General features: G+C 54.7%; 3 protein-coding genes across 6 annotated transcripts in view; 1 reads left to right on the top strand and 2 right to left on the bottom strand.

Annotated features, from left to right (window-relative positions):
* The first annotated feature begins 213 nt into the window (after positions 1-213).
* Positions 214-1806, top strand: DDIT4 (DNA damage inducible transcript 4). Its single transcript, XM_026045041.1, has 2 exons — positions 214-313; positions 904-1806. The coding sequence occupies exons 1-2, from the start codon at positions 214-216 to the stop codon at positions 1380-1382; spliced, it is 579 nt and encodes a 192-aa protein (XP_025900826.1). The 3' UTR covers positions 1383-1806.
* A 2248-nt stretch (positions 1807-4054) lies between these two features.
* On the bottom strand, positions 4055-13752 carry DNAJB12 (DnaJ heat shock protein family (Hsp40) member B12). The gene is made up of 8 exons (XM_026045042.1): positions 13620-13752; positions 12147-12321; positions 11207-11352; positions 8495-8680; positions 6792-6871; positions 6231-6340; positions 5628-5800; positions 4055-5547 (listed from the first exon to the last, which is right to left on the bottom strand). The coding sequence occupies exons 1-8, from the start codon at positions 13750-13752 to the stop codon at positions 5426-5428; spliced, it is 1125 nt and encodes a 374-aa protein (XP_025900827.1). The 3' UTR covers positions 4055-5425.
* Positions 13753-14505: 753 nt separating this feature from the next.
* Positions 14506-24022, bottom strand: part of MICU1 (mitochondrial calcium uptake 1) — a 53248-nt gene continuing 43731 nt past the window's right edge. For all 4 annotated transcript variants that reach the window (XM_026045024.1, XM_026045025.1, XM_026045026.1 and 1 more), the window contains 4 exons: positions 21362-21499; positions 19009-19117; positions 15673-15762; positions 14506-14972 (listed from right to left, as the gene is read on the bottom strand). In XM_026045024.1, the coding sequence (XP_025900809.1) occupies positions 14812-14972; positions 15673-15762; positions 19009-19117; positions 21362-21499 (498 nt within the window). In that variant the 3' untranslated portion in view covers positions 14506-14811. The remainder of the gene's footprint in view (positions 14973-15672; positions 15763-19008; positions 19118-21361; positions 21500-24022) is intronic.

Below are 24022 nucleotides of genomic sequence, written 5' to 3'. Positions count from 1 at the left end.
CTTGCGGCGGGGGGAGGGGCGCGGGGGCGCGCAGCGGGGGGGAGGGGGGAGCGGTGGGCGTGGCCTCGCGCTGTCGCCGGGCAGGAGAGACGCCGCGGACGTGCCGCGCGCTGCCATTGGCGGGCGCGGGCGCGGGGGGCGGGGCCGGGGCTATAAGAGGAGGGGCGCGGCGGCGGCGCGGCGCAGTCGGCGGCGGAGCGGGCGGCGGCGGTCATGCCGGGGCTGTGGGAGCGGGCGGCGGCGGGCGGCGAGCGGGGCCGGGCGGAGGGCTCCGACTGCGAGTCGCTGGGCAGCGCCTCGGGCTCGGAGGGAGGTGAGTGGCGGAGTCCGGCGCCGCGGAGGAGGCGACCGTGGGCGGTGGATTGAGGGGCTCCCAGGAGGTCCCTCTGGGAGATGGGGGTTCCCGAGAATGGAGGCGGGGGGAATCCTACAAGAGGGTGCCTTGAGGGATGGGGAGGATCAGGGGGATCCCCAGGGGGTGAGTGGGGCCCACCTGGGAGATGGGGGGGGGGGTCCCAAGGAATTTCCCCAATGGACGGAGGGGCCCTTCAAGAGTCCCCTCAGGGATATGTGTCCTGCCTAAGGTCCCCAGTGGATTGAAGGGGGCCCTTAGGAGGTTTCCCTAGGGTGTGTATCCCACGCAAGGCCCCCAGTGATTGAGGGAKGGCTGTGCCTTTGAGGGCTGTGTCCCAAATAAGATGGCCAGTGGGTGGAGGGGTCTTCCCAGGAGGGTCCCTTTGAGGGGTATGTGTCCCGAATAAGGTCCCCAAGAGGGTTGTGCCTCCTGAAGGAGGTCCCGTGGATTTGGGGAGGGGGGCTCCATAAAGGGCCCTAGGTGGGCCCTCTCCCAGGGAAGGACCCTGCTGTGGGTGCCGGTTGCTGACACTGTTTGCCTCCCCACAGACATGGAGCCCTCCCTGCCGGAGCTGGAGCTGCTGCACGACCCCGAGGACGAGCGGCTGTGCGGGCGGCTGCTGGAGGCGGTGCGGGCGGCGCTGGGGCAGGCGCCGCTGGGCGCCAAGCGCCGCTGCCGCCTCGTCATGCCGGAGCCGCTGGCGGCGCAGGTGGGCGCCGAGCTGCTGCGCCTGGCGTGCAGCGAGCCCTGCGGGCTGCGCGGCGCCCTCCTCGACGTGTGCGTGGAGCGYGGGCGGGCCTGCCACGCCGTGGGCCGCGTGGCCGCCGACCCCACCGTGGTGCCCACCTTCCAGCTGGCGCTCGTGCTGCGCCTCGACTCGCGCCTCTGGCCCAAGATCCAGGGGCTGCTGGCGGCAGCGCCCGCCCTGGCGCCCGCCTTCGGCCACGCGCTCCGGCTCGCGCCCGGATTCAGGGTCATCAAGAAGAAGCTCTACAGCTCCGAGCAGATGCTCATCGAGGAGTGCTGATTGGTGCTGCCAAGAAAAGGAAGGAAAAAAGGACAAAAAAAGTAAAAAGAAAGAAAAAAAAAAAAAACAAAAAGAACTCCCCCACCCTGGCAGGAGCGTGGTGGCTCCCTGTAGTTTAGGCTGTAGGTGGAGGTGCCGCAGCCCCCCGGGGGAGCGAGGGCCAAGCCGAAGGCGCAAGAGGAGCGGGATGCGTGACGGACACTCCACTACTGACATGTGGGCAGCTACACCGGGATGCCCTGGTGCGGGGGCCATCCCAAATCACGTCGTGTCACGGACCTGGGACACTGGTGGGCGAGGGGTGTGCGCCGGGGCCGAGGGCAGGACCCCTTGCGGAGCCCCTGGCGGCACTGTTTACACTAGTACACTTGATGTTCAAGTGCGAAACTTTCTATGCAATTGTGCTGGTTGTTGCTGTTTTTTTTTTTTTTTTACTTTTCTAATAAAACCTTTCTACTCGATGCTGCCCTCTCTGCTTCCAAGATAYTATTGTTAAGCCTTGTCTGTGTCCTCAGGAGGAAGCAGGAACCCCGGGGTGCCCGTGTGGGCTCCGGTTACCTCTAATTGCAGGACACAGCGGGTGACTCAGGGCTGGCTGTGCTGAGTCAGGCTTGTCCTGCACATCCCTGTCACCAGCGGGCTCCCACAGSATGGGACAGGGAAGTGGCTTGGGCGGCCCTGACAGGAACCATATAGAACATACACATTTATAATATATAAACGTATCCGCACTCAAGAAGCCAGGAGTGATTTGGCTGGTCTAGGGCACTGCAAAAACACGGGCTCATTTAGTAGATCAGTTAAAAACAAGGGGAAAAAATCTGAGGGAAAATTGAACCAGGCGCCAGCTCCAGGAGCTTCCCACAGCCCTCGGAGGCGGCTTTGCCAGGCGGGATATCCAGCTAGCCTTGGGAAAACCAGGTCATAAAGCGCACGGCCAACCCCCGTACATGTTTTCTGATCCATACATTACATAGGTGCCTGTTTGTGGGGCTGGGGGCGGGACGCAGTGCTCGCTCCCGCGCCCCCTCGGAGCCAGCRGCCGCGTGAGTGGGATGCCCGGCCTATTTCTAGCCGGCTGCCCTTTCCGAGGTTAAAATTGGGAAGCGTCGAGGGGGGAAAACAAGGTCCCCGCGGGGAAAACAGAGGCAGGACAGGACATCTTCCCGGGAAGGTGCCAGAAGGTGCCTTTATTTAGCCCTTCCCGGGAAAGCAAGAGAGGATACAGGGGGGGAATCACAGGGCGCGTGTGACTGACCCCATGATGCCAAGTGCTGGTTTCCCCTTTCCCATGTTTTTTCCCCCTGTGAAAATGAATGGTTTGGGATGAAGGYGACCTGGCAGAGCCGTTGCCTCCGCTGCCTTTCCCAGTAAGAGCGGGGAAGGGGCCTGGGGGCCAAGGAGCACTGGAAAGGCCTCCCGCCTGTGCGACACAAGTGTCTTAGGGACATTTATTTATGGATGGACAGGAGGGTAATTCAGGCTAAATCGGGAAATACACCTTCCTCATCCCTGTTATCCACAGACATCTACTCCAAAAACACAGAAAAAAGGAAAGGGGGAGCCTGGACAGGCCGGCTCTGCCCAGGGCACATCGTGTTGCCAGATACTCGGCACCTTTTCCCAGTGGTAATCCATGATTCCCAAACTCCACCCAAAGACAGAGGAACTGTAAGAAAAACGACCCTGGAATCCCTAAGAAACCCCCAAACCAGATGGATTTCTGCTGCTAAGGAAGCAAAGCTGCTCTCACCTCTCCAGCTTCTTCCAGCCCTCTCTCCGCCCTACCTGACGCGACTCCTGCCTGGATTGAGCAGGAAGGTTCTCCCTGGAAGTGTCTTTGGATGAAACTCAACTGCACGGTAGGAAAATAAATCCAAATAAAAACAGATCTGGGTTATTGCACTAAGGGTGCTCACTCCGTACTCGCTTGCAAGGGCTCTCAGATGGGAATCGGGGCGGGATCCTGAAGGGATCCCGTGTTTCTGCGGGATTTTCCAGGTCTCCTCTAAGARATGACACCAACATTGAGCAAAAAGTGGGAGCAAGAGGGGAAAAAAACAAGTTGGGGCAGGAATATAAGGCTACAAASGGCTGAGCGTTATGGAAAGCCCTGCTCCCTGTGCACTGATTACAAGGCAAAACCAAAGCAGACGCTGCAAAAAAAGGGAAAAGGGGGGAAAAAAAAGAGAGATAGTTATGRGCACAAAWAAACCAAACAAACCCCATGGTTTGYGGGCAGGTCCCGGTKCATTTCCACCCACTGCGGATGTGAAAATTCCTTTATTCGGCGCCCCCCAAGCCGCGGTGGCCGCAGAGTCGCTCAAACCTGGCGGAAACCCCCCCCTCATTCCCCCTGATCTCTGCATAGTTTAAAAGTACAACATATATACAGCTATAAATTAATGCTAAATAGATTATATTTTCCTTCTTTAGTGTTCTTGTAGACCCCAGTTGTCCCGTTTCTCTCTCCGCGGGCAGGGACCGGCGCCGTCCCGGAGGGTCTCCTGTTGCTTTGCGCCTTCTGCGTTGGCTTTTATCTTTTCCTATTTTTCCCTCGGCGCGTCCGTCCTCATGGCCGGGGTGTCCTAGGAGCAGCCAGAGCGTCGCGCTCGGGAGGAGGAGGAGGAGGAGGAGGATGGGTGGCTTTACTTCCTCTCCCCATTGCCGTCAGAGACAGACGGTGGATCCAGGGAGGGAAGCGGGGGGTCTGTGCGTTGCTAATGCTCCGATTCCATGTTCATTCAAGGGCTGGTTCTTGACGTGGGGTGTCTGTCACCGTGGCTCAGTTCCCTCCACCAGAGGTCCCGCGGTGTTCGGAGAGCCGGGGGAGAAAAGCGGGAGCTGCGTCGCTCTGCGACGCGTCCCTCCCGTGCTTCCCTCTSCTCGCTTTTCCCTGGATTACATGGAGGCTCTGCTGGGGATCCCGGGAGCGTTCCGCGAGGAAAAGGGGCAACTCCCATCGGCCGCCGAAGCATTTATTGAAACACCCCCGGCGGGTGGATCAAGATAAGCAGCAGGATACACCCGAAAAAGAAGGCGGACAGAGCAGGCGCCACAGGATCGCATCCGGGGGCTGATGGGCTCCGTTTGCCAAGGAAAACGGGAACAACCCAGAATTCCACGGCCAAACCTTCTCGCTTATGCCTGCGGTCACGTCGCTGGGTAGCTGCGGGCCTGGAGGAGATTCCAGAGGCCTCAAAGGTGTCCACAAAACCAAGGCTGGGTCCGAGCTTTGCTCTGGGTTGAAGCCCCTCTTCCCAGCAGCCGTGTGGGCAGAGGCAGCCTGCAGGTTTTACAGCCATCCTGGCAGAAGCAGCTCAAACGACGGAGCAGAAACGGGGCTCCCGACTCCAAATTCCTGCGTTACTTTCAGGCAGATCTCCTGGGACCTGCCCCTCGACTTGCCTTAGCTCTCCAGTCGTGAGGGTGGCAGCCTTTGGCTCCGCTGTTTTCACTACAATAGAGGCAGTTCCTGCCCCGGCTCCGGCCGTTCGCTTGGTTTCCCTGGAGTGTGCCGGGAAGGCCGCAGGCTGGGGGACAGGGACGGTCTGTTTCGCATGAGTCTGTTCCCTGTCACCGCACCGGGGGCCACCGGATAACAGATTTCCAGTAAAACAGACAATAAAGCAACAGAAAGGGGTCATTAAAAGGTGGCCGCCGAAGGCTTTGCAGGGGGAGAAAAATAAACCATGGGAAACTCCCAAGCAGCCAAGGCACAAAACCACCCGTGTGTGGAGCTGGCCAGGCCTCAGCCGAGGCTTCCGCGGCGCTCCTCGGGACGCGGCGCTGAACGGGCCAGAGGGAAGAGCCCGGAGAGAGCCAGGGGTGCCGACATGCAAAGTGAACGGAATCACCGCCCCAATTAAAGCCGGGGCACGGGGGGCGCGAGCGGGGCCGGCGCGTCCCCCGCCCCAGGCGTGCGTGCGGCCCGAGGACACTCACGAGGACTCGCGTCTCAGACAGAGGTTTAAGTAAGGACGGAAAGCGGCGGCGGGCCCGGGCGGCGCCTCCGTGGAGCCCTGCCGAGCGGGCCGGCCGCCCTACGCGTGCAGCGAGGCCTGCACGTCGGCCAGGCGGCTGCAGCTGGGGGTGCCCATGCGCTGCGCCCGCTGGTACAGGTCCGAGTCGCCGAAGTAGCGCGCCCGGTACAAGAGGCCCTCCTCTGTGGGGACAAGGAGCCACCGTTAGAGCCGGGCACCCCACAACCTGTGCCCGTTTGGGGGTGCAGCCGCTGTTACTCACTCTGCTGCTTCTCCTTCCAGCAGCTGTTGCGCAGGTTGGCGATGTAGTCGTCCTCCACGCTCCTCTCGACGCTCTTGAGGCTGGCGCCCGTGTACTCCTCGGCAAAGCTCTCCGACACGTAGTAGACGACCTTGAGGTGCTCCGTGACCCGCCGCTGCGTGTGGCTCACCGACCTGTGGGGCAGGGAGACACCCGGGCCTCAGCCGTGCTGCTCCCCCTCCAAACCAATACGAAACGAATGGCTCTAGGTGCAAAAACGCTCATTTTCAGTCCTGCTCAACACCACAGACGTCACGTCTCAACACTCCTCAGCCTGTGACCTTTATGCACAGCACTAACGGCCCGGCCTTTGCCTTGGMCTTGAGAGCTAAGTTGGCCTTTGGAGTCATCTAAGGTCCCCCTCGGCAAACACTGTCACCAGGCCTACAGCCCAAGCCTCCCTCCTCCACCAACCTTTTAAAGACACCTCAGGGACTCCAGGAGGGGGAGCAGCAACATGGGGACAAGACAAGGCCAAACAAAGCAGGGAATCCCAAGGCTAATTCCCCATCCCATACTGTCCCCACCCCAAAAACTGAAGTTTAAGGAAGAGCAGGTACTGACGGCCTGTGGCTCAGGCTGTAGGGTGGGCTGGAGACCATCATCTGGCTGAGAGCAGACACGATGATGAGGATGAGGATGGGCATCAGCTGCACAAACAAGCCGAGGCCGCCCTGAGGGAAGAGAAACACACAGTGGGGCAGCAGCCAGGACGCTGGGCACACAAGGACCCGCCATCCAGGGCTGCTCTTCCCAATTTCAGAGCACCTGAAAGGGGCTCTGCCTTTGGAAATCAAGGGATTAAACAAGAGGAGCAATGTTTGCCCTGAGTTAAGAAACAAGGGCACTTTTACTGATGCAATCTTATTTCAAGGTGTGACCGCTTCAAGACACGTCACCGTGTTCCTCCCTGGAGGACAGCTCGGAAAGCCCGGGGAGAGCAGCCAGCTCATTAAACCAGCAGCTTCTCGTACATTCTGGAGCCAATTCACGCTCCCCGTTACTCATTTCTGCCCAGAAGTGCGAAAACCAGAACTGACCCATGGCGCAGAGCGGGCAGGGAGCTGCAGTTTCGATACCTTTCAATACCTTCAATGCACTTTTACAGTCCTTTCCTGCACTTACATCCCCCTGGTGTTCTCGTCTGTCTTGCCTCTGGTGGTAGGTGTAGCGCATCCTGCCGTTGCTGTATACGTGCACGTTACCTATAGGCGAAAGGCAACCGTTAGAAGGAACCCACAGCACCTTGTACCCTAGCAGGGAGCCAGAATTGGTCTCCTCAAGGGAAAAGCAGCCCTGGGCAATACAGAAATGTGTCCCCTGGAGCTTCTGGGGATGGAAGGACAGGGGGAGACGCTCTCTGATAAAGGGGACCAAGGTCCTGCCTGAGGCAGGGATGTCCCAGGGGGAGGCAGGGAAGGGAACTTGACACCTCGCTGTAGCTTTAGGTCATGGCGATATGAGACATCACGGGGGACTGACAGCAGAATTTATACCAAAAACACCCTATATTTATCCCCTGAAGGCAGCATTTCCATAAGAAACCTTGCACAAAGCCTCAGCTGCAAGAGGAATCTTCTCAGGGCATGCTGAGCAATTTGGAGGCAACAGGGTGCTGGCCACCGAATCCTGCTGCCAGYTCTAGGATTCTGCAGGAAATCCGGATCCTGGGAAAGGGAGCTCCAGAGGTCACCTAGTGCAGCAACCCCCTGCTTGCAGCAGGCTCAGCTATGAAGAATATATCCTGTGCAGGCTTCTCACTTTGAGGAGGATTTAATTTTAGATGAAAAGCAATTAAAAGAGAGAACATCTTGGGAGCTTTTTCCACCACCAAGAKAGAGCTCCCGCCCATCTCGTCTCAAACGTCAAAACTGCAGCTGAAAAGGGAGCCCCGCTGAGAAACCGCTCCTGGATTCCCACGGGAGAGAAGGGAAAGGCAAAGAGAGGAGGAAGCTGCTAAAATAGCAGCTGTTTTTACTGGAGCAGCTTCACCTCTCCCCCGCACAGAACAGGAATACAAAAGGTCTCGGGGTGCTTTTTCAAGGAACTGAAGTCAGGGTGCCAATTCTGAAAAGTCAGATAGGAAAGAGCAACYTTCCATCTATCTCACTGAAACAGAAGTATTTATTTTTGCAAGCAGGTCCAGAGAGGGCAAATAATCACGCCTCCACTTCCAGGCACCTCTGACTGCAAAAAAACACAAGGGAGGCTTCCAAAACGCCCCTGCCCTGATATTAAATGTGCCTTTTTGATCTGAACTGATCAAGAGAAACAAGGGGCACTCTGTTTCTTCCTGCTCCCAAACAATGATCGGCACCGTGCACGGACATGATGCAGATTTGGCTCAAATAGTTTAAATTATGCTCTAGAAATAAAGCTTTGATCTTTTCTAGGGCACCCGGTGGAGGAAAGGGAGACTCAGCTCAAAGAAAGGGTTTCAGCTGGGTGGCAGAGCCACCCCAGAGAGGGGTCAAGAACCAGGCCCAGAAGTTATTACAGCTTCTTCTGATGAGAAGATTTCACATTTAAAACCACCAGGCAGAAAACCTCTTGTCAAAACAGTGTTACTTTGACAAATAACATTGAAATAAACAGGTTTTGCTCTAAGGTTCACCCCATCCTCAAGAACACCCGGAGCTGGGAAGAAGCCCGGCTCTGAGGGTGTCACCTGCTGTTCTCCAAGCAGGACACAATTCCCCTCGGAAACTCCACGTGTTTGGGTCACTTATGAAGGAGAACTCCCCAAAAACCAGGCTGTGGGGAAGAACACGGCTTTCCCCCTAAATAACTGCGGCTTGGGGCCCGAGAGGAAGGCTTAGCAGGCTTACTGGAGGGGAAGCCACCGCCGAAGAACATGTTGAAGAGGTCCTCGGGGGAGATGTCCGCCTCAAAGCCGCGGTGGAAGTCGGCGGGGCCGTGGCCGGACGGCGCCGCGTGGAGCTTCTCGTCGCCGAACTGGTCGTACTGCTTCCTCTTCTCGGCGTTGCTCAGCACGGCGTACGCGGTACCTATGGCTGCAACGTGCGCAGTGAGGGTGCCGGCGGGAAGGGGATTCCTTTGGGAACGCCGCGCTCATTCCCGCAGGCTGGAAGGTCCTTATGGAAGCACGAGGCYGAAGCTCGGGCGGCACTGGCAAACGCACCCTCAAGAAAACCACGCCACAAACTCCCTGCACGAGGCCTTCGTTAATTAAAACCAAGTAGCTAAATATTACTGGGGAGTTATAACATCATTGGTGTGAATCTGGYGTGAGCCCACTGAGAAATCCTTCCAGACGAACATTTAGCCATGAATTTCTAAAGAAATTTTGGTGGGAAAGCAGCTACTCGTCACCCCTAATTCAGCCCGCTATTTCTGAGTGCTGTCCAGGTSCTGCAGCCTAAGACACCGCACAGCAAACCACGGCCGCAGCTGACAAACCCTGCCCAGAAGTTGTCCTCTGCAGCCCCAGCCTTACAGCCCGAAACCAGAGCTCCAAAGGATTTCACTGTGCCCTACATCCCCAAAAGAGGCTTGAAAGCTTCCAGCGAGACCTAGTTAGGAAACGTCCCCTACAAGTTCTGTCCGTTAGCTAAAACATTCCCAGGTGCCAGCAGGAAGGGGCACGATTACGAGGACAGGCCCGTGACAGTGGAAATGTACTGGAGCTAAAGCRCAGCCAGTTACCCAGGTAACTCCCTCCCCAACCTCAGCACGTAATAACCAGGCTGCCAAAAATGCCTCCTCACCACCACCTTCCTACTTCTGTACTTCTTTCTTTACACATCCCAATTTGCCACTTCCACCCTGTGCTCCGTACTCAGCTGCCGGAGCCTCCTCTCACCTCCCGCGGCATCACGAGGGGGTAAAAAATTCACGGCACTAGAGAGGATGTAAAATAGGCAGGAACGAAGCAGGGGAGCAGAGGAACCCCAAGAACCAAAGTTTTGCCAGGAAATTTTTGCCAGATTGAGGTGCTTGGTTTCTTCTTAGAGCTGGAGAAGGGAGGATATGAAGTCAGGAGGTTTGTTCCTGGTTATAACCAGTGCACACCAAGCAAAATATTCCTGCAAGGAAGGYAGGCTCCAAGGGCTGACTCTCAGCTTGCTCTCTCAAACCACACATTAAGCAACATGAAAAAGGGAGAGATTTGGGCCCTGTTCATTGTGGAGCTTTCTGCTGACCAAGGCCAAGGAACATCTCRGCCCCAATCAGGATTTCAGCTCCGCGGAGCCCAGCTCAGCTCTTTTTCCAACGTCAGCCAAAGGGAATGATGCAAACCCGCTCCGAGGCAGACTCTGGCCAACGGCAACAATGGCCCGAGACAAGGTCTGGGGACGAAACGTAGCCCCTTATCAGCTGTCACTGGGAAGACGAACGTCAAGACGTCAGCGATAGGAAAAAAATTAACTAAAACCCTCAGGAGCCRCTGAGCTTTCCCCTCTGGCCCCAAACGGGAGCTCAGTTTGGGGGGCTGCAGGACAGCAGAGGCAACAAGCCAAGGCCCATAGGAGATAACCCGAGAGCCCTGCAGTGGAGGATAAAGGGCACCTTGCCCAACACGCGGCTCCTGGCACGTAACTGCTGTGCAAGCCCTCAGCAAACACCAACGCTGAAGATTGCAAGTGCACAAACGTGCCTTTCGCCACCCGAGCATTGAGCAGGGGCTGTGCAGAGACACGGGAGGTGGACGGACGTTCACGGTTTCATCTGGAGCCTGCACTAAAAGGGCTCTCCCAAGCAGCTGAGGGTCAGCTCGTTGTTTGCCATCAGCGACGCGCTTATCAGCCACGGCTTTAAGTCTTAAGAGAGCTGCACACCCCTTACATAAGACTTTTACAGCTGCACTGACGCCTGCTCCAAGCCCACTGCACGCTGTACCCAGCACCAGGCTGGCCTCGTCCCCCGTTTCTGCAGAATTTTGTGCCCGGCACTTCCAGGCTGGCTAGAATCACAGTTGCAAATGGCTTAAACGCCACGGAAAGCAACGCTGCAAAACTGGCATCGAGGCGTTCCGTGTTTGTTTAGTAAAATGATAGCAATCAAATGTCCGTAGTTTGCCCRAAGGGATTTTTTAGGGCAGTTTTTAGCCTTGTGGAAATTCACTGTGTGGCCCCAGATCCACAGAGCCAGTGGCACTGATTGCCACTGCTCCAAATCCCATGCCYCAAAACCAGGGCCAAGGGAGCAGCCACACACACCTGTGTCACCTCCGTAGGCACCACTGAAAAGAGGTGAAAAGGGCGAGTTTTGGGTGTCAGCACCAAGGCAGATTCCAACTTCAGGAGCCAGTGTGGGAAAACCCCTCACTTTGCTTACGAGCAGAGCAATTTGAGGACTAGTCTGGGGAAACCTAGTGCCACGATCACCATGACACCCCCTTTACCTTACTGCATGTGGCTGGAGCCGCTTGCGTAACCCTTTTATTCTAGGGCTGAAAGGGATCTAGGGGCTTTCTTTCACTACTTGGCTCGTGAGGTTGTCTTTGGCCTTCTTGCTAGCCCAGCTCAGCGTCCCCATCCGACAGCTGAGGGGAAACCAAAGCTGGAAACACTCTTTACCTTTGAAGGCCTCCGTAGCCCCCGGCGCGTGGTTCTTGTCCGGGTGAAATTTCAGCGCGAGTTTCCGGTAGGCCTTTTTCAGGTCCTCGTCAGAAGCTTCCCTGTTCACCCCCAGGATTTCATAGTAATCTTTGCACTGCTTGACCCTACACCAGGAGAGAGATGGGAGAATGTGGAGGGTTATTTTGGGCTGTGGAAGCTCCATTGTGCCCAAATCTTGACTTTGCCCCACGGCTCAGCACCGTTTGGGATGATGGTTTGGGGTGAACTCTGGTTTCCTCGGCTGTGACCCGTTTCTTTCTGCACACTCATCCACACCGCGCCTGCATCGCCCCACACAAACGCTCTCAAAGAACAGGTCAAGCCAGTCAAGGTAGAAGGGCCCCTGCGCTGGCAATGAGCTCATCTGCAAAAGCATTTGCCTGGCAAACAAGCTGCAGTTTCGTCACGGTCACGTTTTGGGTGGCTGTGCAGGAGCTGCAGGGCTTAGAGAGCAGCCAGCACCCGGGAGTCTTTCCTTTCCAGCCTCAGTTACCTCACAGACCTAAAAATAAGGCGATTTCTACAGGATGTACAACAATCCTTCAGCTTCCAGTACTTGGGAATGGCGTAGAGGAATAAAACAAAGCAGAAAGAGTATTTGGAAAACTGGAGATCAGATAAATATGCCCTGAGATTCCTCAGTTGGAGCTTTGGAAGTGCATCGTGCTAACGGGGCAAGGTGTCCTGAGGTGGTTTTTCATTTTATGGGGCTTTAAATAGAAACCGTGAGCACAAAAGCAGCACGAGGACGTGGCCTGTCACAACAGCCACCGCCACCAGGGCAAAGCTCGAGCAGGAGGGGCGCCCGCGGGCGCTCTGAGTCACCTTCGGGACACCGCAAAACCCCAGCCCGGCGCCACACGAGCGACCCCAAAGCGGTGGGCAGCGGCGCACGCACCTCTTCACCGCGTCCACCTGGTCCTGCGTGTAGCCCTTGGGGGCCTCGCCGCCGGCCTCGCCGTTGGCCGCCGCGAAGCCGCCGCTCGGCGGCTTGTGCGCCGCGTTTGGGGCCTCCCTGCACGGGGGCTGCCCCTTGGGTGGCTGCTCATTTTTGTCAAGCGACTCCAGCAGAACTGGGGAAAGAGGAGCACAAAAAACGGGGTAAGAGACCTGGGGAGACAAAGCAGGAAGAGCCTCCTGCGGGACAGAGAGCCGCAGTCCTTAGCGTTGGTGCAACGGATGGTAACAAATAATCAGAAGGGTGTTTCGTTCTCCTGCGCTGCCTCGTGGCTTTCACCTGTGGAGAGGAAGCGGTAAAAACCCTCCTTTCCCTTCATTACTGCATCCGCTTGCGGCCGTTCCTCAAGCGGGACACRGACGCGTTTTTGGCACCGCCGCTCCTCACCTTTCAGCCAAGGTGAGGAACACGCTCAGGCCTCGCAGCACAGAGCCTCAGGCAACCGTACGGTGAGACCAAAGGACGTTTTTCCACGATCCGAGACACCGGATCCGGCGGGCAAGAACAATCCCCGTGGCCCCGGCCACCCGCCGCTGCTCTGTGACGGCCGCGCGAGGCCGCAGCCAGGACGAGCCTGTCGCGCGGCTGGCACGAGGCCCGCGCCGCCGATCCCGGCCCAGTTCAACGCATCTCGCAAGAAGGAGGAGCAGTTTCCCCGGGGAACGGGAACTACGCAGAGCAGCGATGACACACGCGGGACYGGGGCACGTCCCACGGTGTTTCCCCATCCGCTAGCTGGCGAACGCAGGAGTTCAGCSGGTCAAAAAGCCCCGGAAGGACCGGCCCGGGGAGCAAAGCTCGGAATGAGGAGCAAAGCTCGGAATCCAAACGCGGATGAGGGCTGGGAAAGCTGAAGCAGGAACAAGCCGGCCCTTTATATAAATGCCTGGGGTTTAAGTGCAAACAGAGGGAACATTGTGTTTAYCCTGCTCCACAAACCGCTTCCCGGGCGTTTTCGCGATACGTTAATCGCATTTGTGCCAAGGCTCCCGGGAAGCCTGGCGCTCCCAAAGGCCCGTTCCGCCGCCGCTGCTGCCCTGGGCTCTTCCCGGGGCAGTTTTCGCTGCGTGACGGTTTTTGAGGGGAAAGCGGGAGAGAAAGGGCGGCCTTTCCTGTCGGGAATGCCGGGGAACACGGCGGCGGGGGGCGGCGGGGGGCGGCGAAGGGCAGAAACGGCGGGGGCGCGCGGCCGTTACCGGCGGCCGTTGGCGAGCGGCCGCAAAGCCCCCTGGGAGCCGTAGTGCCCCCCGCGCCGCGCCCGCCGCCCCCACAGCGCGGGCGGACTCGCCTCCCCGGCATGCCCCGCGCGGCGCGCAGGCGCAGTGCGGCGCAGGAGTCAGCGCGGCGGCGCCAGGCCCCGGGGCGGCCGCCCCCCCACACACACGGCCGCCCCGCCGGTTCGCCGGTGCTCACCGCGGACCCGCTGCGAGGGGTACAGGCGCTGCGCCTTCTCCAGGAAGCGGCGCGCCCGCTCGGGCTGGCCCGCCTTGGCGGCGGCCAGCGCGATGCCGATGCACCGCTCCGCCTCGTCCCTGTTCGACTCCATGGCGGCGGCGCCCGTGACGGCGGCGGGCGGGGCGCGCCCTGATGACGTCAGCGCCCTCCCCGCCGCCTGTCCTGCCCCCCGCCCCTACCGTACTGCCACGACTAGCGGCGCCGCTACCGGAGTGGTAGAAAAGCGCTGCACAAAAGCAGCGGGAGAATAATTCAGTTTCAGTAAATAATACACGTTTAAGTAAATTTAAGCGGTCAGATTAAAACGCAACAGGGGACAGATTAAGGCTGAAACGCAGGAGGAAGGTCCAATACTGGCCTTCCTCCACTGCAAACGTTCCCTCTGAAGCCCAGGCAGCAGCTTTTCCCAGGAGGAAAGAGACGGGACCTGCCCAGCCCACCCCAGGACAGGGGAAAGGGAACAGGAAACCACTTCCTATTAAACACAGCACAAGGRATGAGTGAGTGAGCGAGTAGGTAAATGAATAAATAAATAAGTAATGTAAGGGGGAGAAAGCAGAGCGGCGGCTGCCCTCTAGCTCCCAGGCGCAGAAGTGCTCTGCAGCTCCAGGGCTCCCCTTGGAGGGAATTCGGTGCTGGAAGCAAGGAAAGAAAGGAGAAAGGCAAGTTTTACACATTTTCTTTTTYTTTTTTCCCCCCTCAAAGTTATCAACATTAATGCACATCCTTTCCCCSCCACAGAAGTCCCAGTGAGCGCAATGGGCTCAGCCGACCACAGCCCCTGGGGCGCTCCGGCCCTTCCCTGCTTCTCAAGGAGCCCACGGCTTCTTTTGCAGGAGAAACCTGGAAAAAATGAATAAAAAGCATGCTCTTTTGCAAAAAACGCTGCATAAGAGACGGGGGTACAGCCCACCAGCTCCATGCCCAGCTCCACAGCACGAGAACAGTCTTTTTTCCAGGAATATTCCGGGCGCAAAAAGAGGAGCCAGGGAAGCAACAGCCTCCGACTTCCACCAAAGTGTCCACGAAACCTGCGGCTCTTTCAGTCTTGGCTCCGWYCTGGAGCTGGTGCCAGGTSTCAGAGGGCCGTGCGGCGGGATGCRGGTGCTCCAGGAACATGGGAAGCCGGAAAAGGCTCCGGGCCCTGCGGCTAAGGCTTGGGCACGGTGAAGTCCCAGGCGGTCTCCTGGGCGCACTTCCACATGGCCCTCATGAGGCGCGTGAAGCCCATGTCCTTGGGCTTCTCCAAGCCCCGCATGAGCCGCTGCTTCATGATGGCCACAAACTCCTTGTTGCTCAGCTCCCCGTTGCCTGGAAGGAGGAGGAAAAGCGTTAGGGAGAGGAAACCCACGCGTATCCCGCCCGCRATCCCGTGTTCTGGGATTCCCTCCTTGCCTGGACAAGTCACCCACAAAAACAAGGTCACTTGAGCCCCTCGGAAAGCAGCAGCCCCCCACAACAAGAGCCACTCTGGCCCACACCAGGAACGGCATCGGTTATGCTTAATGTACAAGGGATTTACTTTAAGATCTTTCTTTTCCTGCATTACTTCCAAATGCAAATCTATGCAGGGAAAGTCCAGCAAAACACCAAGAGGAGAGTAAATTCCCTCTGGTTTGGCAGGGTTTTGATGTAATGGCTACAAACGYTGACAGAGTGAAGCCAAAGGATGGGGTCAGCACCTGTGCTTCTGCTTTATTCCCCCCTTTCCAGGGGCTTCTCCAACAGCCACAATCTTTTCCCTGGAAGGTTTGTTATGCAAATTCTTAGTGGACTCTCCTATGAGAGGCTGCAAATTGGGAGTGCTTGGGATACCCTTGGATTTCATGCACTGGCATCATCAGCTTAGGGGATCTAATCAGAAAACAGCACTGAGCCACAGAGGAAAAACAACATGAAAACCAAAAAATTACACCAAAATGCTGCAGAGGAGGAGCTAAAACCACAGGGGCCTGCCAAGAGTGGAGCAATCCTTAAATATTAAAGGATTTTCTTGACTCGCCGGACTCACCGTCGCAGTCGAAGAGGGCGAACACCACGTCGCACACGTGGTCCGAGAGCTCCACCTTGGCCACCGTGCGGGCCACCTGCTGCATGGTCACTGTGTGGGGAGCAAGGGACAGCGTCAAGACACCAGGAAACGCTTCAGTTCACCTCCAGCAACAGCAAGACGTTCCAGACACTTAGCTGGGGCATTTTCCCCCCCACTACTTTGGTTGGGAAAGCCCAGGTCAAGACTCCAGTAGACACCCCAGGGGAAAAGTAACAGCATTTCTCTCTATTTTTGCAAGCAACATCTTATAGAAACCCAGCAACCCTCACTAATGAAAAAAATGTCTTTTTGCGATTCTAATTCGTGAGCTTCTCAGAGCTGTGAAGCAACAGTTTGCAAAGGGCTGGAGGAATGGCAAGGAAAAAGCGCAGGAGCCGCGGGCGGAACACGGCCAAAGGCTTTGAGGAGGATCTGGAGAACAGGGAACCGGAGGCATGTGTGTTTGGAGCGCAGGGAAAGCCACCTCGTGCACCCAGCCCTTCCTCTCCAGCTCTCTGGAATCCCCAAAGTGCCCAAGCAGCCACAGGACCGAATCCTGGCCCCAGCAATGGGCACAGGAGGCGACCAGGCTCTTCAGCCTGGCGAAAAAAGTATATTAGCAGCCCGTGATTTAATTAGTTGGCGCTCGCAAGTTGTAATTTAATTACCAAGCTGGTTTGAGCTTTCCCCTTGCTTGGAGGGGAACAAAAAGAGAAAAAAAATATGTATCCGTCTCCAGCTATTCGAGTTGCAGGTCTCCTTTCCCATCAGCTCCCGCATCCATGGAGGAAAATAAACCTCCTGGATGGAGGGAGTCCCTGGCGCTGTCACCCACTAGCTGGATGGATCTTGCAGCGCTCCGGAAAATGGGAGAAACCTTGCAGCAGAGCCATGCTGAGAGGCTGTGTGTGACAAACAGGGACACTTGCCTGGTAGGTGGCCTCCTACATAGGAGGCAGGGGGACAAAAATATCCCATCCGGCAGCAGAAATGGGAAAGAAAGGTGGCACGAAGTRGCCCCGGAGCGCTTGACCCAAAGGCAGCATCACCCCTCTGGCTGCTAGGGAAGSCAYGAGGAAGCTGGAGCACCGGGTACCRGGAACACCAGGGCCGTCTCCAAGTCATCYTGGTCCCTACCCRGCTGCCCTCGAGRCRGATGAGCAGCTCCTGGCGCTGGAAAACTCCCCTTCCATAGCCGGAAGTCTAACCCTGGCAGCACCGGAATTGGTGTCTAAGGAATTTCCACCCTTCCCCTTCTTGTGAGTCTGCCTGCTCTCTAGGGCAGGACCTCACTCCTCCTTGTGAGTTTTGCTTTTGTAATAGGAACAGAGCCCGGCTATAAATTACAAGGGTATAATGCAACATTTATGGGTCTCCTGCAGCGGTACCGAGCGCTTTCATCTTCAYGTGGGCACAGAAACACGGGCTCGGGTGCTCTGCAACAGCATCCACACGGAGGCATCCACGGCAGCCTCAGAGCCTCCTGCAGAAGCCAGGGAAATCCCAACTCCCTTCACTTTGCAATGCAGGCTGCAAGACCAAGTGCTGCTGGAGCCGCGCGGAGCCCCTTGAYGGGGCTGCACTGCTGCTGCAAAGCAGAGCTAAGCACGTGCTGAGCTGGGGTTTTTGCCCTCCGTTTTCACACTAAACAAGTATTTGGCCAAAATAATAAGCAGGGGTCTTAGCCCAAGTTATCTGAACGCGGTTTCTCAAGGGAAAGGGATTTAAAATGGCCGTGAGGCCATTTAAAAGGCACCTCTCCCCGTGCCCCCTGCCTAGCTGATGCTCCCCATCAAACTGCATCTGTCTACACCTTGCCCTAAAATACAAGGGATTTATCTCTGCACTGCATCCTGGTGCCAGCAGAAAAGCTGCTCGGAGCTGCAGATGGTGCCAAAAAAAAGTGCAGTTCCTCCCTCTCCTCAAAAAGGGAGAATGGGATGAACGTGGCTCCAGCCCCGCTGCCAGCCCAAGCCAACTGGCTGGGAAAGTTCCCTAAATGTGATTTGTTTAGAATTTAAGAGAACAACTGCTATTTTGTTTCTGGAAAAATCAAAGACGGGCTAGCTGGTAAGCCATGCCGGGCTTCATTAGAGCACAACTTTATGATCTGTTTCAAACAATTGCCTGTTTACAGCCTTAATTTAACAGTGAGAACAAGTCGGCCAAGTTGTGCCTTGTTTGCCATCATTCATTTTTACACCATTTCATTTTTAAAAACTCGTAACGAGAGAGTTTACGCAATAAGCTAGGAGCAATTTATGGCATGCATTAACTACCCTCTTTTTTTTTTTCCTCCCTATTCTTCCTTCAGAAGATCAGCAATTTTTTCTATTTGCTGGGTTTTAATCAGCAGAGACTTCTCCTTCCCCATTTTCCATTAGTGGGAACATTCCCTGTTGCTTCCAGACCTGGCTCATTTCTGGAGCAGCCCGAGGCCTCTCCAAGGTTTCCTCCTTTGGCCAAAGGGCTCCCAGATGCAGCYCTACAGTTCCAGCAAACACTCACTAACTGCCCATGATTAAACAGCAACCCCACTGATTTACCAGCTGAGTGAGGGGCGACATATTCCAGACACACAGCCCTGCAACTGCTTATTTATTATAGACACTCTGGGAAAYGTGGAGTCTCGGAGCTGTTACCTGCTCCCAGCACACTGCTGCAGGCCCTCCTTTAATACACACTATTCCTTGCTTGCTTTTTCTTTTAAATGAAAGGGAGAATCTATCAGGTTGCTTTTAAGTTCAAGCCTCAAGGTAGAATGATCTAAAACGAAGAGTACAGATGATCTCCCAAAAAACAAGAATCAAAGCCAAGAAGGGCTGTCGACACATGGAAGAGATGTGACATCTTGGACTCTTTGTAATTGTACTGCCCCCGATCCTATTAATGTCTTAATACTCCCACAAGGGCAGCAGTTCAAAGAGGAACTTATTCTGAAACATCCCATTTCCCAGCTGTCTAAGTAAATCAGCTTTAAGTTTTTAAGCAGAGAACGAGAGTTTCCATTAAACTTCAAAATAACCTTTTAATTAGTTTGCAATCGCTTCTTACAGTCCTAGTCTGAGTGTTTGGAAAACTATTCCTTCAGAAAGGGATCTAGAGGCAACAGGGGCATGTGCTCGTGACAGAGACTGCTGAGAATTCAGGGCTTATGTTTTCATAAATGATACAAAAATTGAGTATATCCCAAGCTGAGAACTTACCTGCAATTTTTCACCTGTCAGACTGTTAGCAGTGCCCCAAATCTAACACACACCACCTAAAAATCATCCCCCTGAGCTTTCCGGCTCTGTCTGCCTCAAGTTTTAATACCTTTGTCAAGCGAAGCTCCAGCCATGTGGTAAAAGCTCAGGGCCGTGTCCACGTCGTTGATGTTCTTCAGAAAGGTGAAGAAGTTCTCCACCTCCTCAAACGTCAGGCCCTGCGTAATGCAGGAGAGAGTTCATCAGAGTTAAGGGAAGAAGAGAGCGTGACACGGCTCACATTACCCACAAAAAGGCAGTTTGAGTGGAGAAGGCATCCAGCTGCGACTGTCAAATGCACATTTATACCATCTGCTGTAGCYCTGCTCAAAACATTCCCAACATTCCCACTCTTCCCGACAAACCTGGGAAGAAGCGACCCACCAGCCTGAAATAAAAGGCACTTTCTCCTCATCTTAKAGACACAGATGTATAGAATTTTTAAACAATTACAGATTTATCATCTACCATGGAAGTGCTACCAAGAACTGCAAGATGACCTCCATTTTGGTGCCACGTACCCAGGAATAACCAGGATGCATCCAAAAARGCACTGACAGGGGGTGGGATGCTCCTGAGGCATTTAGTAAGCTCTGGTTTAGGGATGTTTCCCTGAAATTACCCCATGCCTTGCCTGAAACTATCAAAATGGTGATTTTCAAGCCTAACTTGGTGCCATTTACCTGTAAGACTTTAAGATTTTAAGATTTTAAGATTTTTACCTGTAAGACTTTAAGATTTTTTTAAGGCCTGTAAAATTTTACCTGTGAGACTGCCTGCAAACCTGCTCTACACAAGAGCATAGGCTGACACTTCGTTTTTGTATTTTAATTTCATTTATTTACAGATAGAAGTGATGCTACCCCCTTGCTTGATCTTGCTCATTCAACACCCAACAAAGCAGTTTTAAATAAAGATGAGGAAAGATCCATCAGCCAAAGCTCTGCTTCAGGCTCCCAAAAGAGCAGCTTTGCTGTGAAACAGCAAATATCAAAGCAAGGAGGAGGTGCTAAACACAGGCTTTGAATCTCTAAGGCAAAAATGTCACTAGTCCTACAGAAATTAAGATATCGTTGATGAATCCCACAGGTCTGGTGTGAGCATTGATTCCAATCATAAAAAAAATAAATCAGTGAAATAACCTCAAAACTGCCCTGGCAAATGGATAGACAGGAAGGATTCGCTTTATCAGTCAAAAAATGGGATGTGGGAATTTATCTCTTGCCCATTGATGTGTCTGTCAGCAGCACTAGAGCCTTCATAAGTCACTTGCATTATGGTTACAGGACCAACTGGGATTTCTGTTATAAAATACGGGAACGTGTTAAGGAGGAATCACAGGAACAGGCATCTCTGGAGAGAATGAGGAGAGCGACTGAGAGGCCAGGAGGGACGTTTCTTTCCAGATGTCTGCGGTAGGTGCCTTGGGATAATACCTGCTGGATAGAGCAGCAGTTTGGATGAACGCGGTGCAGCTCAGGGCTCTCCAAGGGCCGGGATGGCAGGGAAAGGCAGCAGAGCTGCCCTTTGGTGATGTTTAAATGCAAGGAGCAACTGGGCTGTGCTGGTAGAGATCAAAACGCCTTTGAAGCGGCTTAGTTAGTCCCTGGGGGGAGTGCAAGACCTTGTAGAGGGTATGAGCAACAGTTGGGCCTGGAGGGGTAGAAGAGGGGCTAAAAAGGATTAGAACAGGGTCAGTTCTTGCATTCTGTAAGATATTTTGCATCTCAAACAGTTAAGGAACAAAGGGCACTTCTGGTGTCGTGAGGAAGTGGCTCTAAAACAGCCAGATCCATGCGACACATGGAAAGAGACCTTCATTCCACTCTCACTTTTGTTAATTACTTATTAATAAGTAGTTAAAGGACAATCCATCTCCACAGAGGCAGACACGGAATTCCAACCTTGCAGCAATCTGGCGCCCACTCTCATCACCAATAAAGTCCTTCCAGTGTGGATGGTTCTTCCCAAGGTCTCTCGCTAGATGAGTCAGTGTGGGACCTGCAGCCCCTTTCTTCCCTAAATCCCAAGTAATGCAGCTTTTCCTACACATCCCTAACAACCACAAGCTGCCCAGGCAGGGCTGTTAGGTAACCCAAGGTCATGCTAGCGAGCAGGTACTCACCTTTAATTCCTACCCTGCCCCAGAGGCAGGGAAACACAGGCAGGTTTCCATCTGCAGCTTGTGTTTTTGCAGGGATAAAGCCTAGGTCTGATGTGGATATTAATGCCCACAGTGCTCTTGCTTAAAGGATTCACCACCAGGGCACAGAGAGCTGCTCGCTGTGCCCTGTCCTCAAAGGTGCAGGTGTTTATGAGGAGGCAAAGAGGGCTCAGAGCACAGGAGCTTCCCAAATCCCGGTGCATGGGGGGAGTTATCCCACATGTGAGGCGCCTCTGCACGGGCCGGCGCCGCCACTGACCTCTCCGTGCTGGAAGTGCCTCCGGAGCTGCTTGAGCAGGACCGTGAGCTTCTTGGACTGCACGCCGCTGTAGGCCAGCAGCATGCTGCCGAACTGCCGCTCCGTGATGCGCCCCTCCACGGGCTCGTGCCGCTCGAACTGCAGGGAGAAAGGGCACGTGAGGCCGGCCCGGGGAGCTGACCCACGCTTGGGGGGCCCGCGGCGGCCCCCGGCCTCGCCTCGGCRGCACACAGGCTCTTCTTGCTGCGAGAAAAACCAGGGCAAAGCAGGTCTGGTTTGGAGGAATGGCACAAAAATCCCCCCTGTGAATCTCTCTAAAGCATCAAACAGCCCTAAGAGGGTGTTTCTAATCCAGCCCCATTCCCTTCTCCCAGGAGGTTCCAAACCTGGCTCCAAGCTTTTATTTCTGCAGGTGCTCAGTACGTGCGGCAATGAGTCAAAACATTTTATAAGCATTAATCACACAAAACAATGAAAAATGAAAAAAGGAGTTAGTGCTCCTTATTTTGCATATATAAAATAAAAATAATAAGATAACAATATAGTCATTAACGAATGGAGCAAGAGCTCCAGCAAAGCGTAAGGGAAATTCCAACGTGGCTTCAACCAGTGCCAGGGATGTTTGGATGAACTGGGAAAGGGGTGGGGGACATCACCTGCAGATGATGCCCAAGGTGAGGCGAGGCAGAAGATACTGCCCAGGGACAGAGACCGGGGCTGCTCAGACACCTCCCGGCCACGGCCGCTTGGTGCCAGCAGCGGCCGCAGCACCAAGTCACCACGTGTCACCGCGGCGGCCCTGAGCGTCCTTCCCGGGAGCAGGACACGGGCATATGAACCCGGAACACCGGGCGTGCTCCCGGCACTAAACACACCCACGTGTCTCTTTACAGCATAAGATGAAATGTCTATATGTCTCTATACCATGAGATGAAGCGCAGACAAGCTGCTGGATTGCTCCGTTGCCTGTGYGAGCAGCAACCTCATCGCCCCGACATCAGGTCGGGTAGACAAGGGTGGCAATCACTTGCTAAGAAGCTGAGCAGCAAAAAGACGTCCCTGAACATCAGATCAGGCTGCTGGTTATTCAGATTTAACGTGACTGAACATGCTACCTGGGCTGCAAGACTCTGAAAGAGAAATTCAAGGTTAAACCAGCAGGTTTTAACTCTCCCTCCTTCTTTCGGGAAAAGTCGGGCTTCCCTTTGCCTCTCTCTCCTCAAGGAAGGTTTCACTGTCCAGCAACTCTTCCCTTCAAGCTTGTGTCTTTTTAATGCCTCTGGCTACGACAAACACGCAGCTTTTCCTGTCAAATTGCACATGGAAAATAAAAGAACATCCCCCTTGCCCTCCTTGCTAAAATGCAGAAGCCTCCTCTGAGAAAAAGAGGAGGTTTTTGGAGAAAAATGTAGYATTTGCTGATTGTGTGGCAAGGGAGTGAGGGGAAGAGGCTGGGAAGAAGAGGAAGGGGGAATACTTTAAAAAATAAATAAAAATAATAAAAAAATGAAGTGTCTCTATAGTTATTCACTGCTTTGAAGCAATGGTTTCAAGGGAGCAACGGGCTAACARCTAATTATCTACAGCTAATATTATGGGCTAATTGGCAACGGGCTGCTATTTAATATGTGGCACAGGACTCTGCACAACTCAGCTGCCAAACACCCCAGCTCCGGGGACTCGCAGCACAAGGTGCTTCTTAAGCACCCCAGGTACCACCCAAAAGCCTGTGAGGTATCAGAGGAGCCTTTTGAAACAAAAGAAAACTAGTTAAGGCAGGCTTTAGGCCCAAAAATATCTGGGAATTCCTAACAAGATCCATGCAAATGGATGGCACTAGCCAACACCCCTTCCTTGCTTGGAGACCTTTGGCTTGGGAGAGACGGTCAGCAGGAGCATTCTTGATCCTAGGAGAAGGAAAACGGGGATGAGACTTAGGTGTAAGCATAGGGAAGCAGCATTCAGCACCAGGAGACAGGGTGGAGAGCTGGATTAGTCCTTGCTGCAGCAATTCAGCTGGGAACGAGCGCCCTCAGTGAGCAACTCTCTGGGAAATGTGCTATCGAAAACTCTCTGCCAGCATTTTAGGGGAAAAAAGGAAAAGAAAAAGTAATTTCCTAAGGTTTTAGGCCACAGGCACCTGCCCACGGCTGGCCAAGAGCAAGGAGATTAAATCCCTGCAATTAGCAGCCCTTTGGGTGCCTTTCAGAGCGCAGAGCAGCGACGCAGGCGTGAGGAGCGATGGTTCAGCCTACGTCTTCCCTGCACATCCTTACAGGACGAGACAAAAATCGAGGCTGGAACTCACCCTGCTCCACTGAGGACACGGAAATATCTAGGACAGACACTTGTGAGCGGAAATAAGATAAATTACGATGTCAACTTCCATTCAGTCTTCCACCTCACAGAACGGTACCACCCAAAAGGCGCCGCGCAAGCAAAGCGCAGCATGTCCTAACAGGAGCCACAGCAACCCCCTGGTACAGACCCCTATTTCCTATGGCACAGAGGAATAAAGAGGTTGCAGGGCGTTCCTGCATCTCTCCAGTAGGAACTGGCACCTCCTTGCATGCAGCTGCTGACCTGGAAGACTGTTAAGCAGTGGGAAAGGAGAGAAATGGGAGAGAAAGGGAGAATACTCAAGCCACAGCAAAGTTCTAA

Source organism: Nothoprocta perdicaria, unplaced genomic scaffold (assembly GCF_003342845.1).
Source record: "Nothoprocta perdicaria isolate Ctin4 unplaced genomic scaffold, notPer1 scaffold_397, whole genome shotgun sequence".
Lineage (NCBI taxonomy): Eukaryota > Metazoa > Chordata > Aves > Tinamiformes > Tinamidae > Nothoprocta > Nothoprocta perdicaria.
The sequence above is the reverse complement of the archived record's forward strand: the minus strand, read 5'-3'. Positions and strand labels throughout refer to the sequence as shown.

What these genes read in the sequence shown, in the direction of transcription:
- DNAJB12 (XM_026045042.1), bottom strand. Translation starts at nt 13,752, where the DNA reads ATGGAGTCGAACAGGGACGAGGCGGAGCGGTGCATCGGCATCGCGCTG. An exon ending in CCCCTCGCAGCGGGTCCGCG is followed by an intron (nt 12,322 to 13,619) that starts GTGAGCACCGGC and finishes CTCTTTCCCCAG; the next exon opens with TTCTGCTGGAGTCGCTTGAC. An exon ending in GGCTACGGAGGCCTTCAAAG is followed by an intron (nt 8,681 to 11,206) that starts GTAAAGAGTGTT and finishes CGCACGTTGCAG; the next exon opens with CCATAGGTACCGCGTACGCC.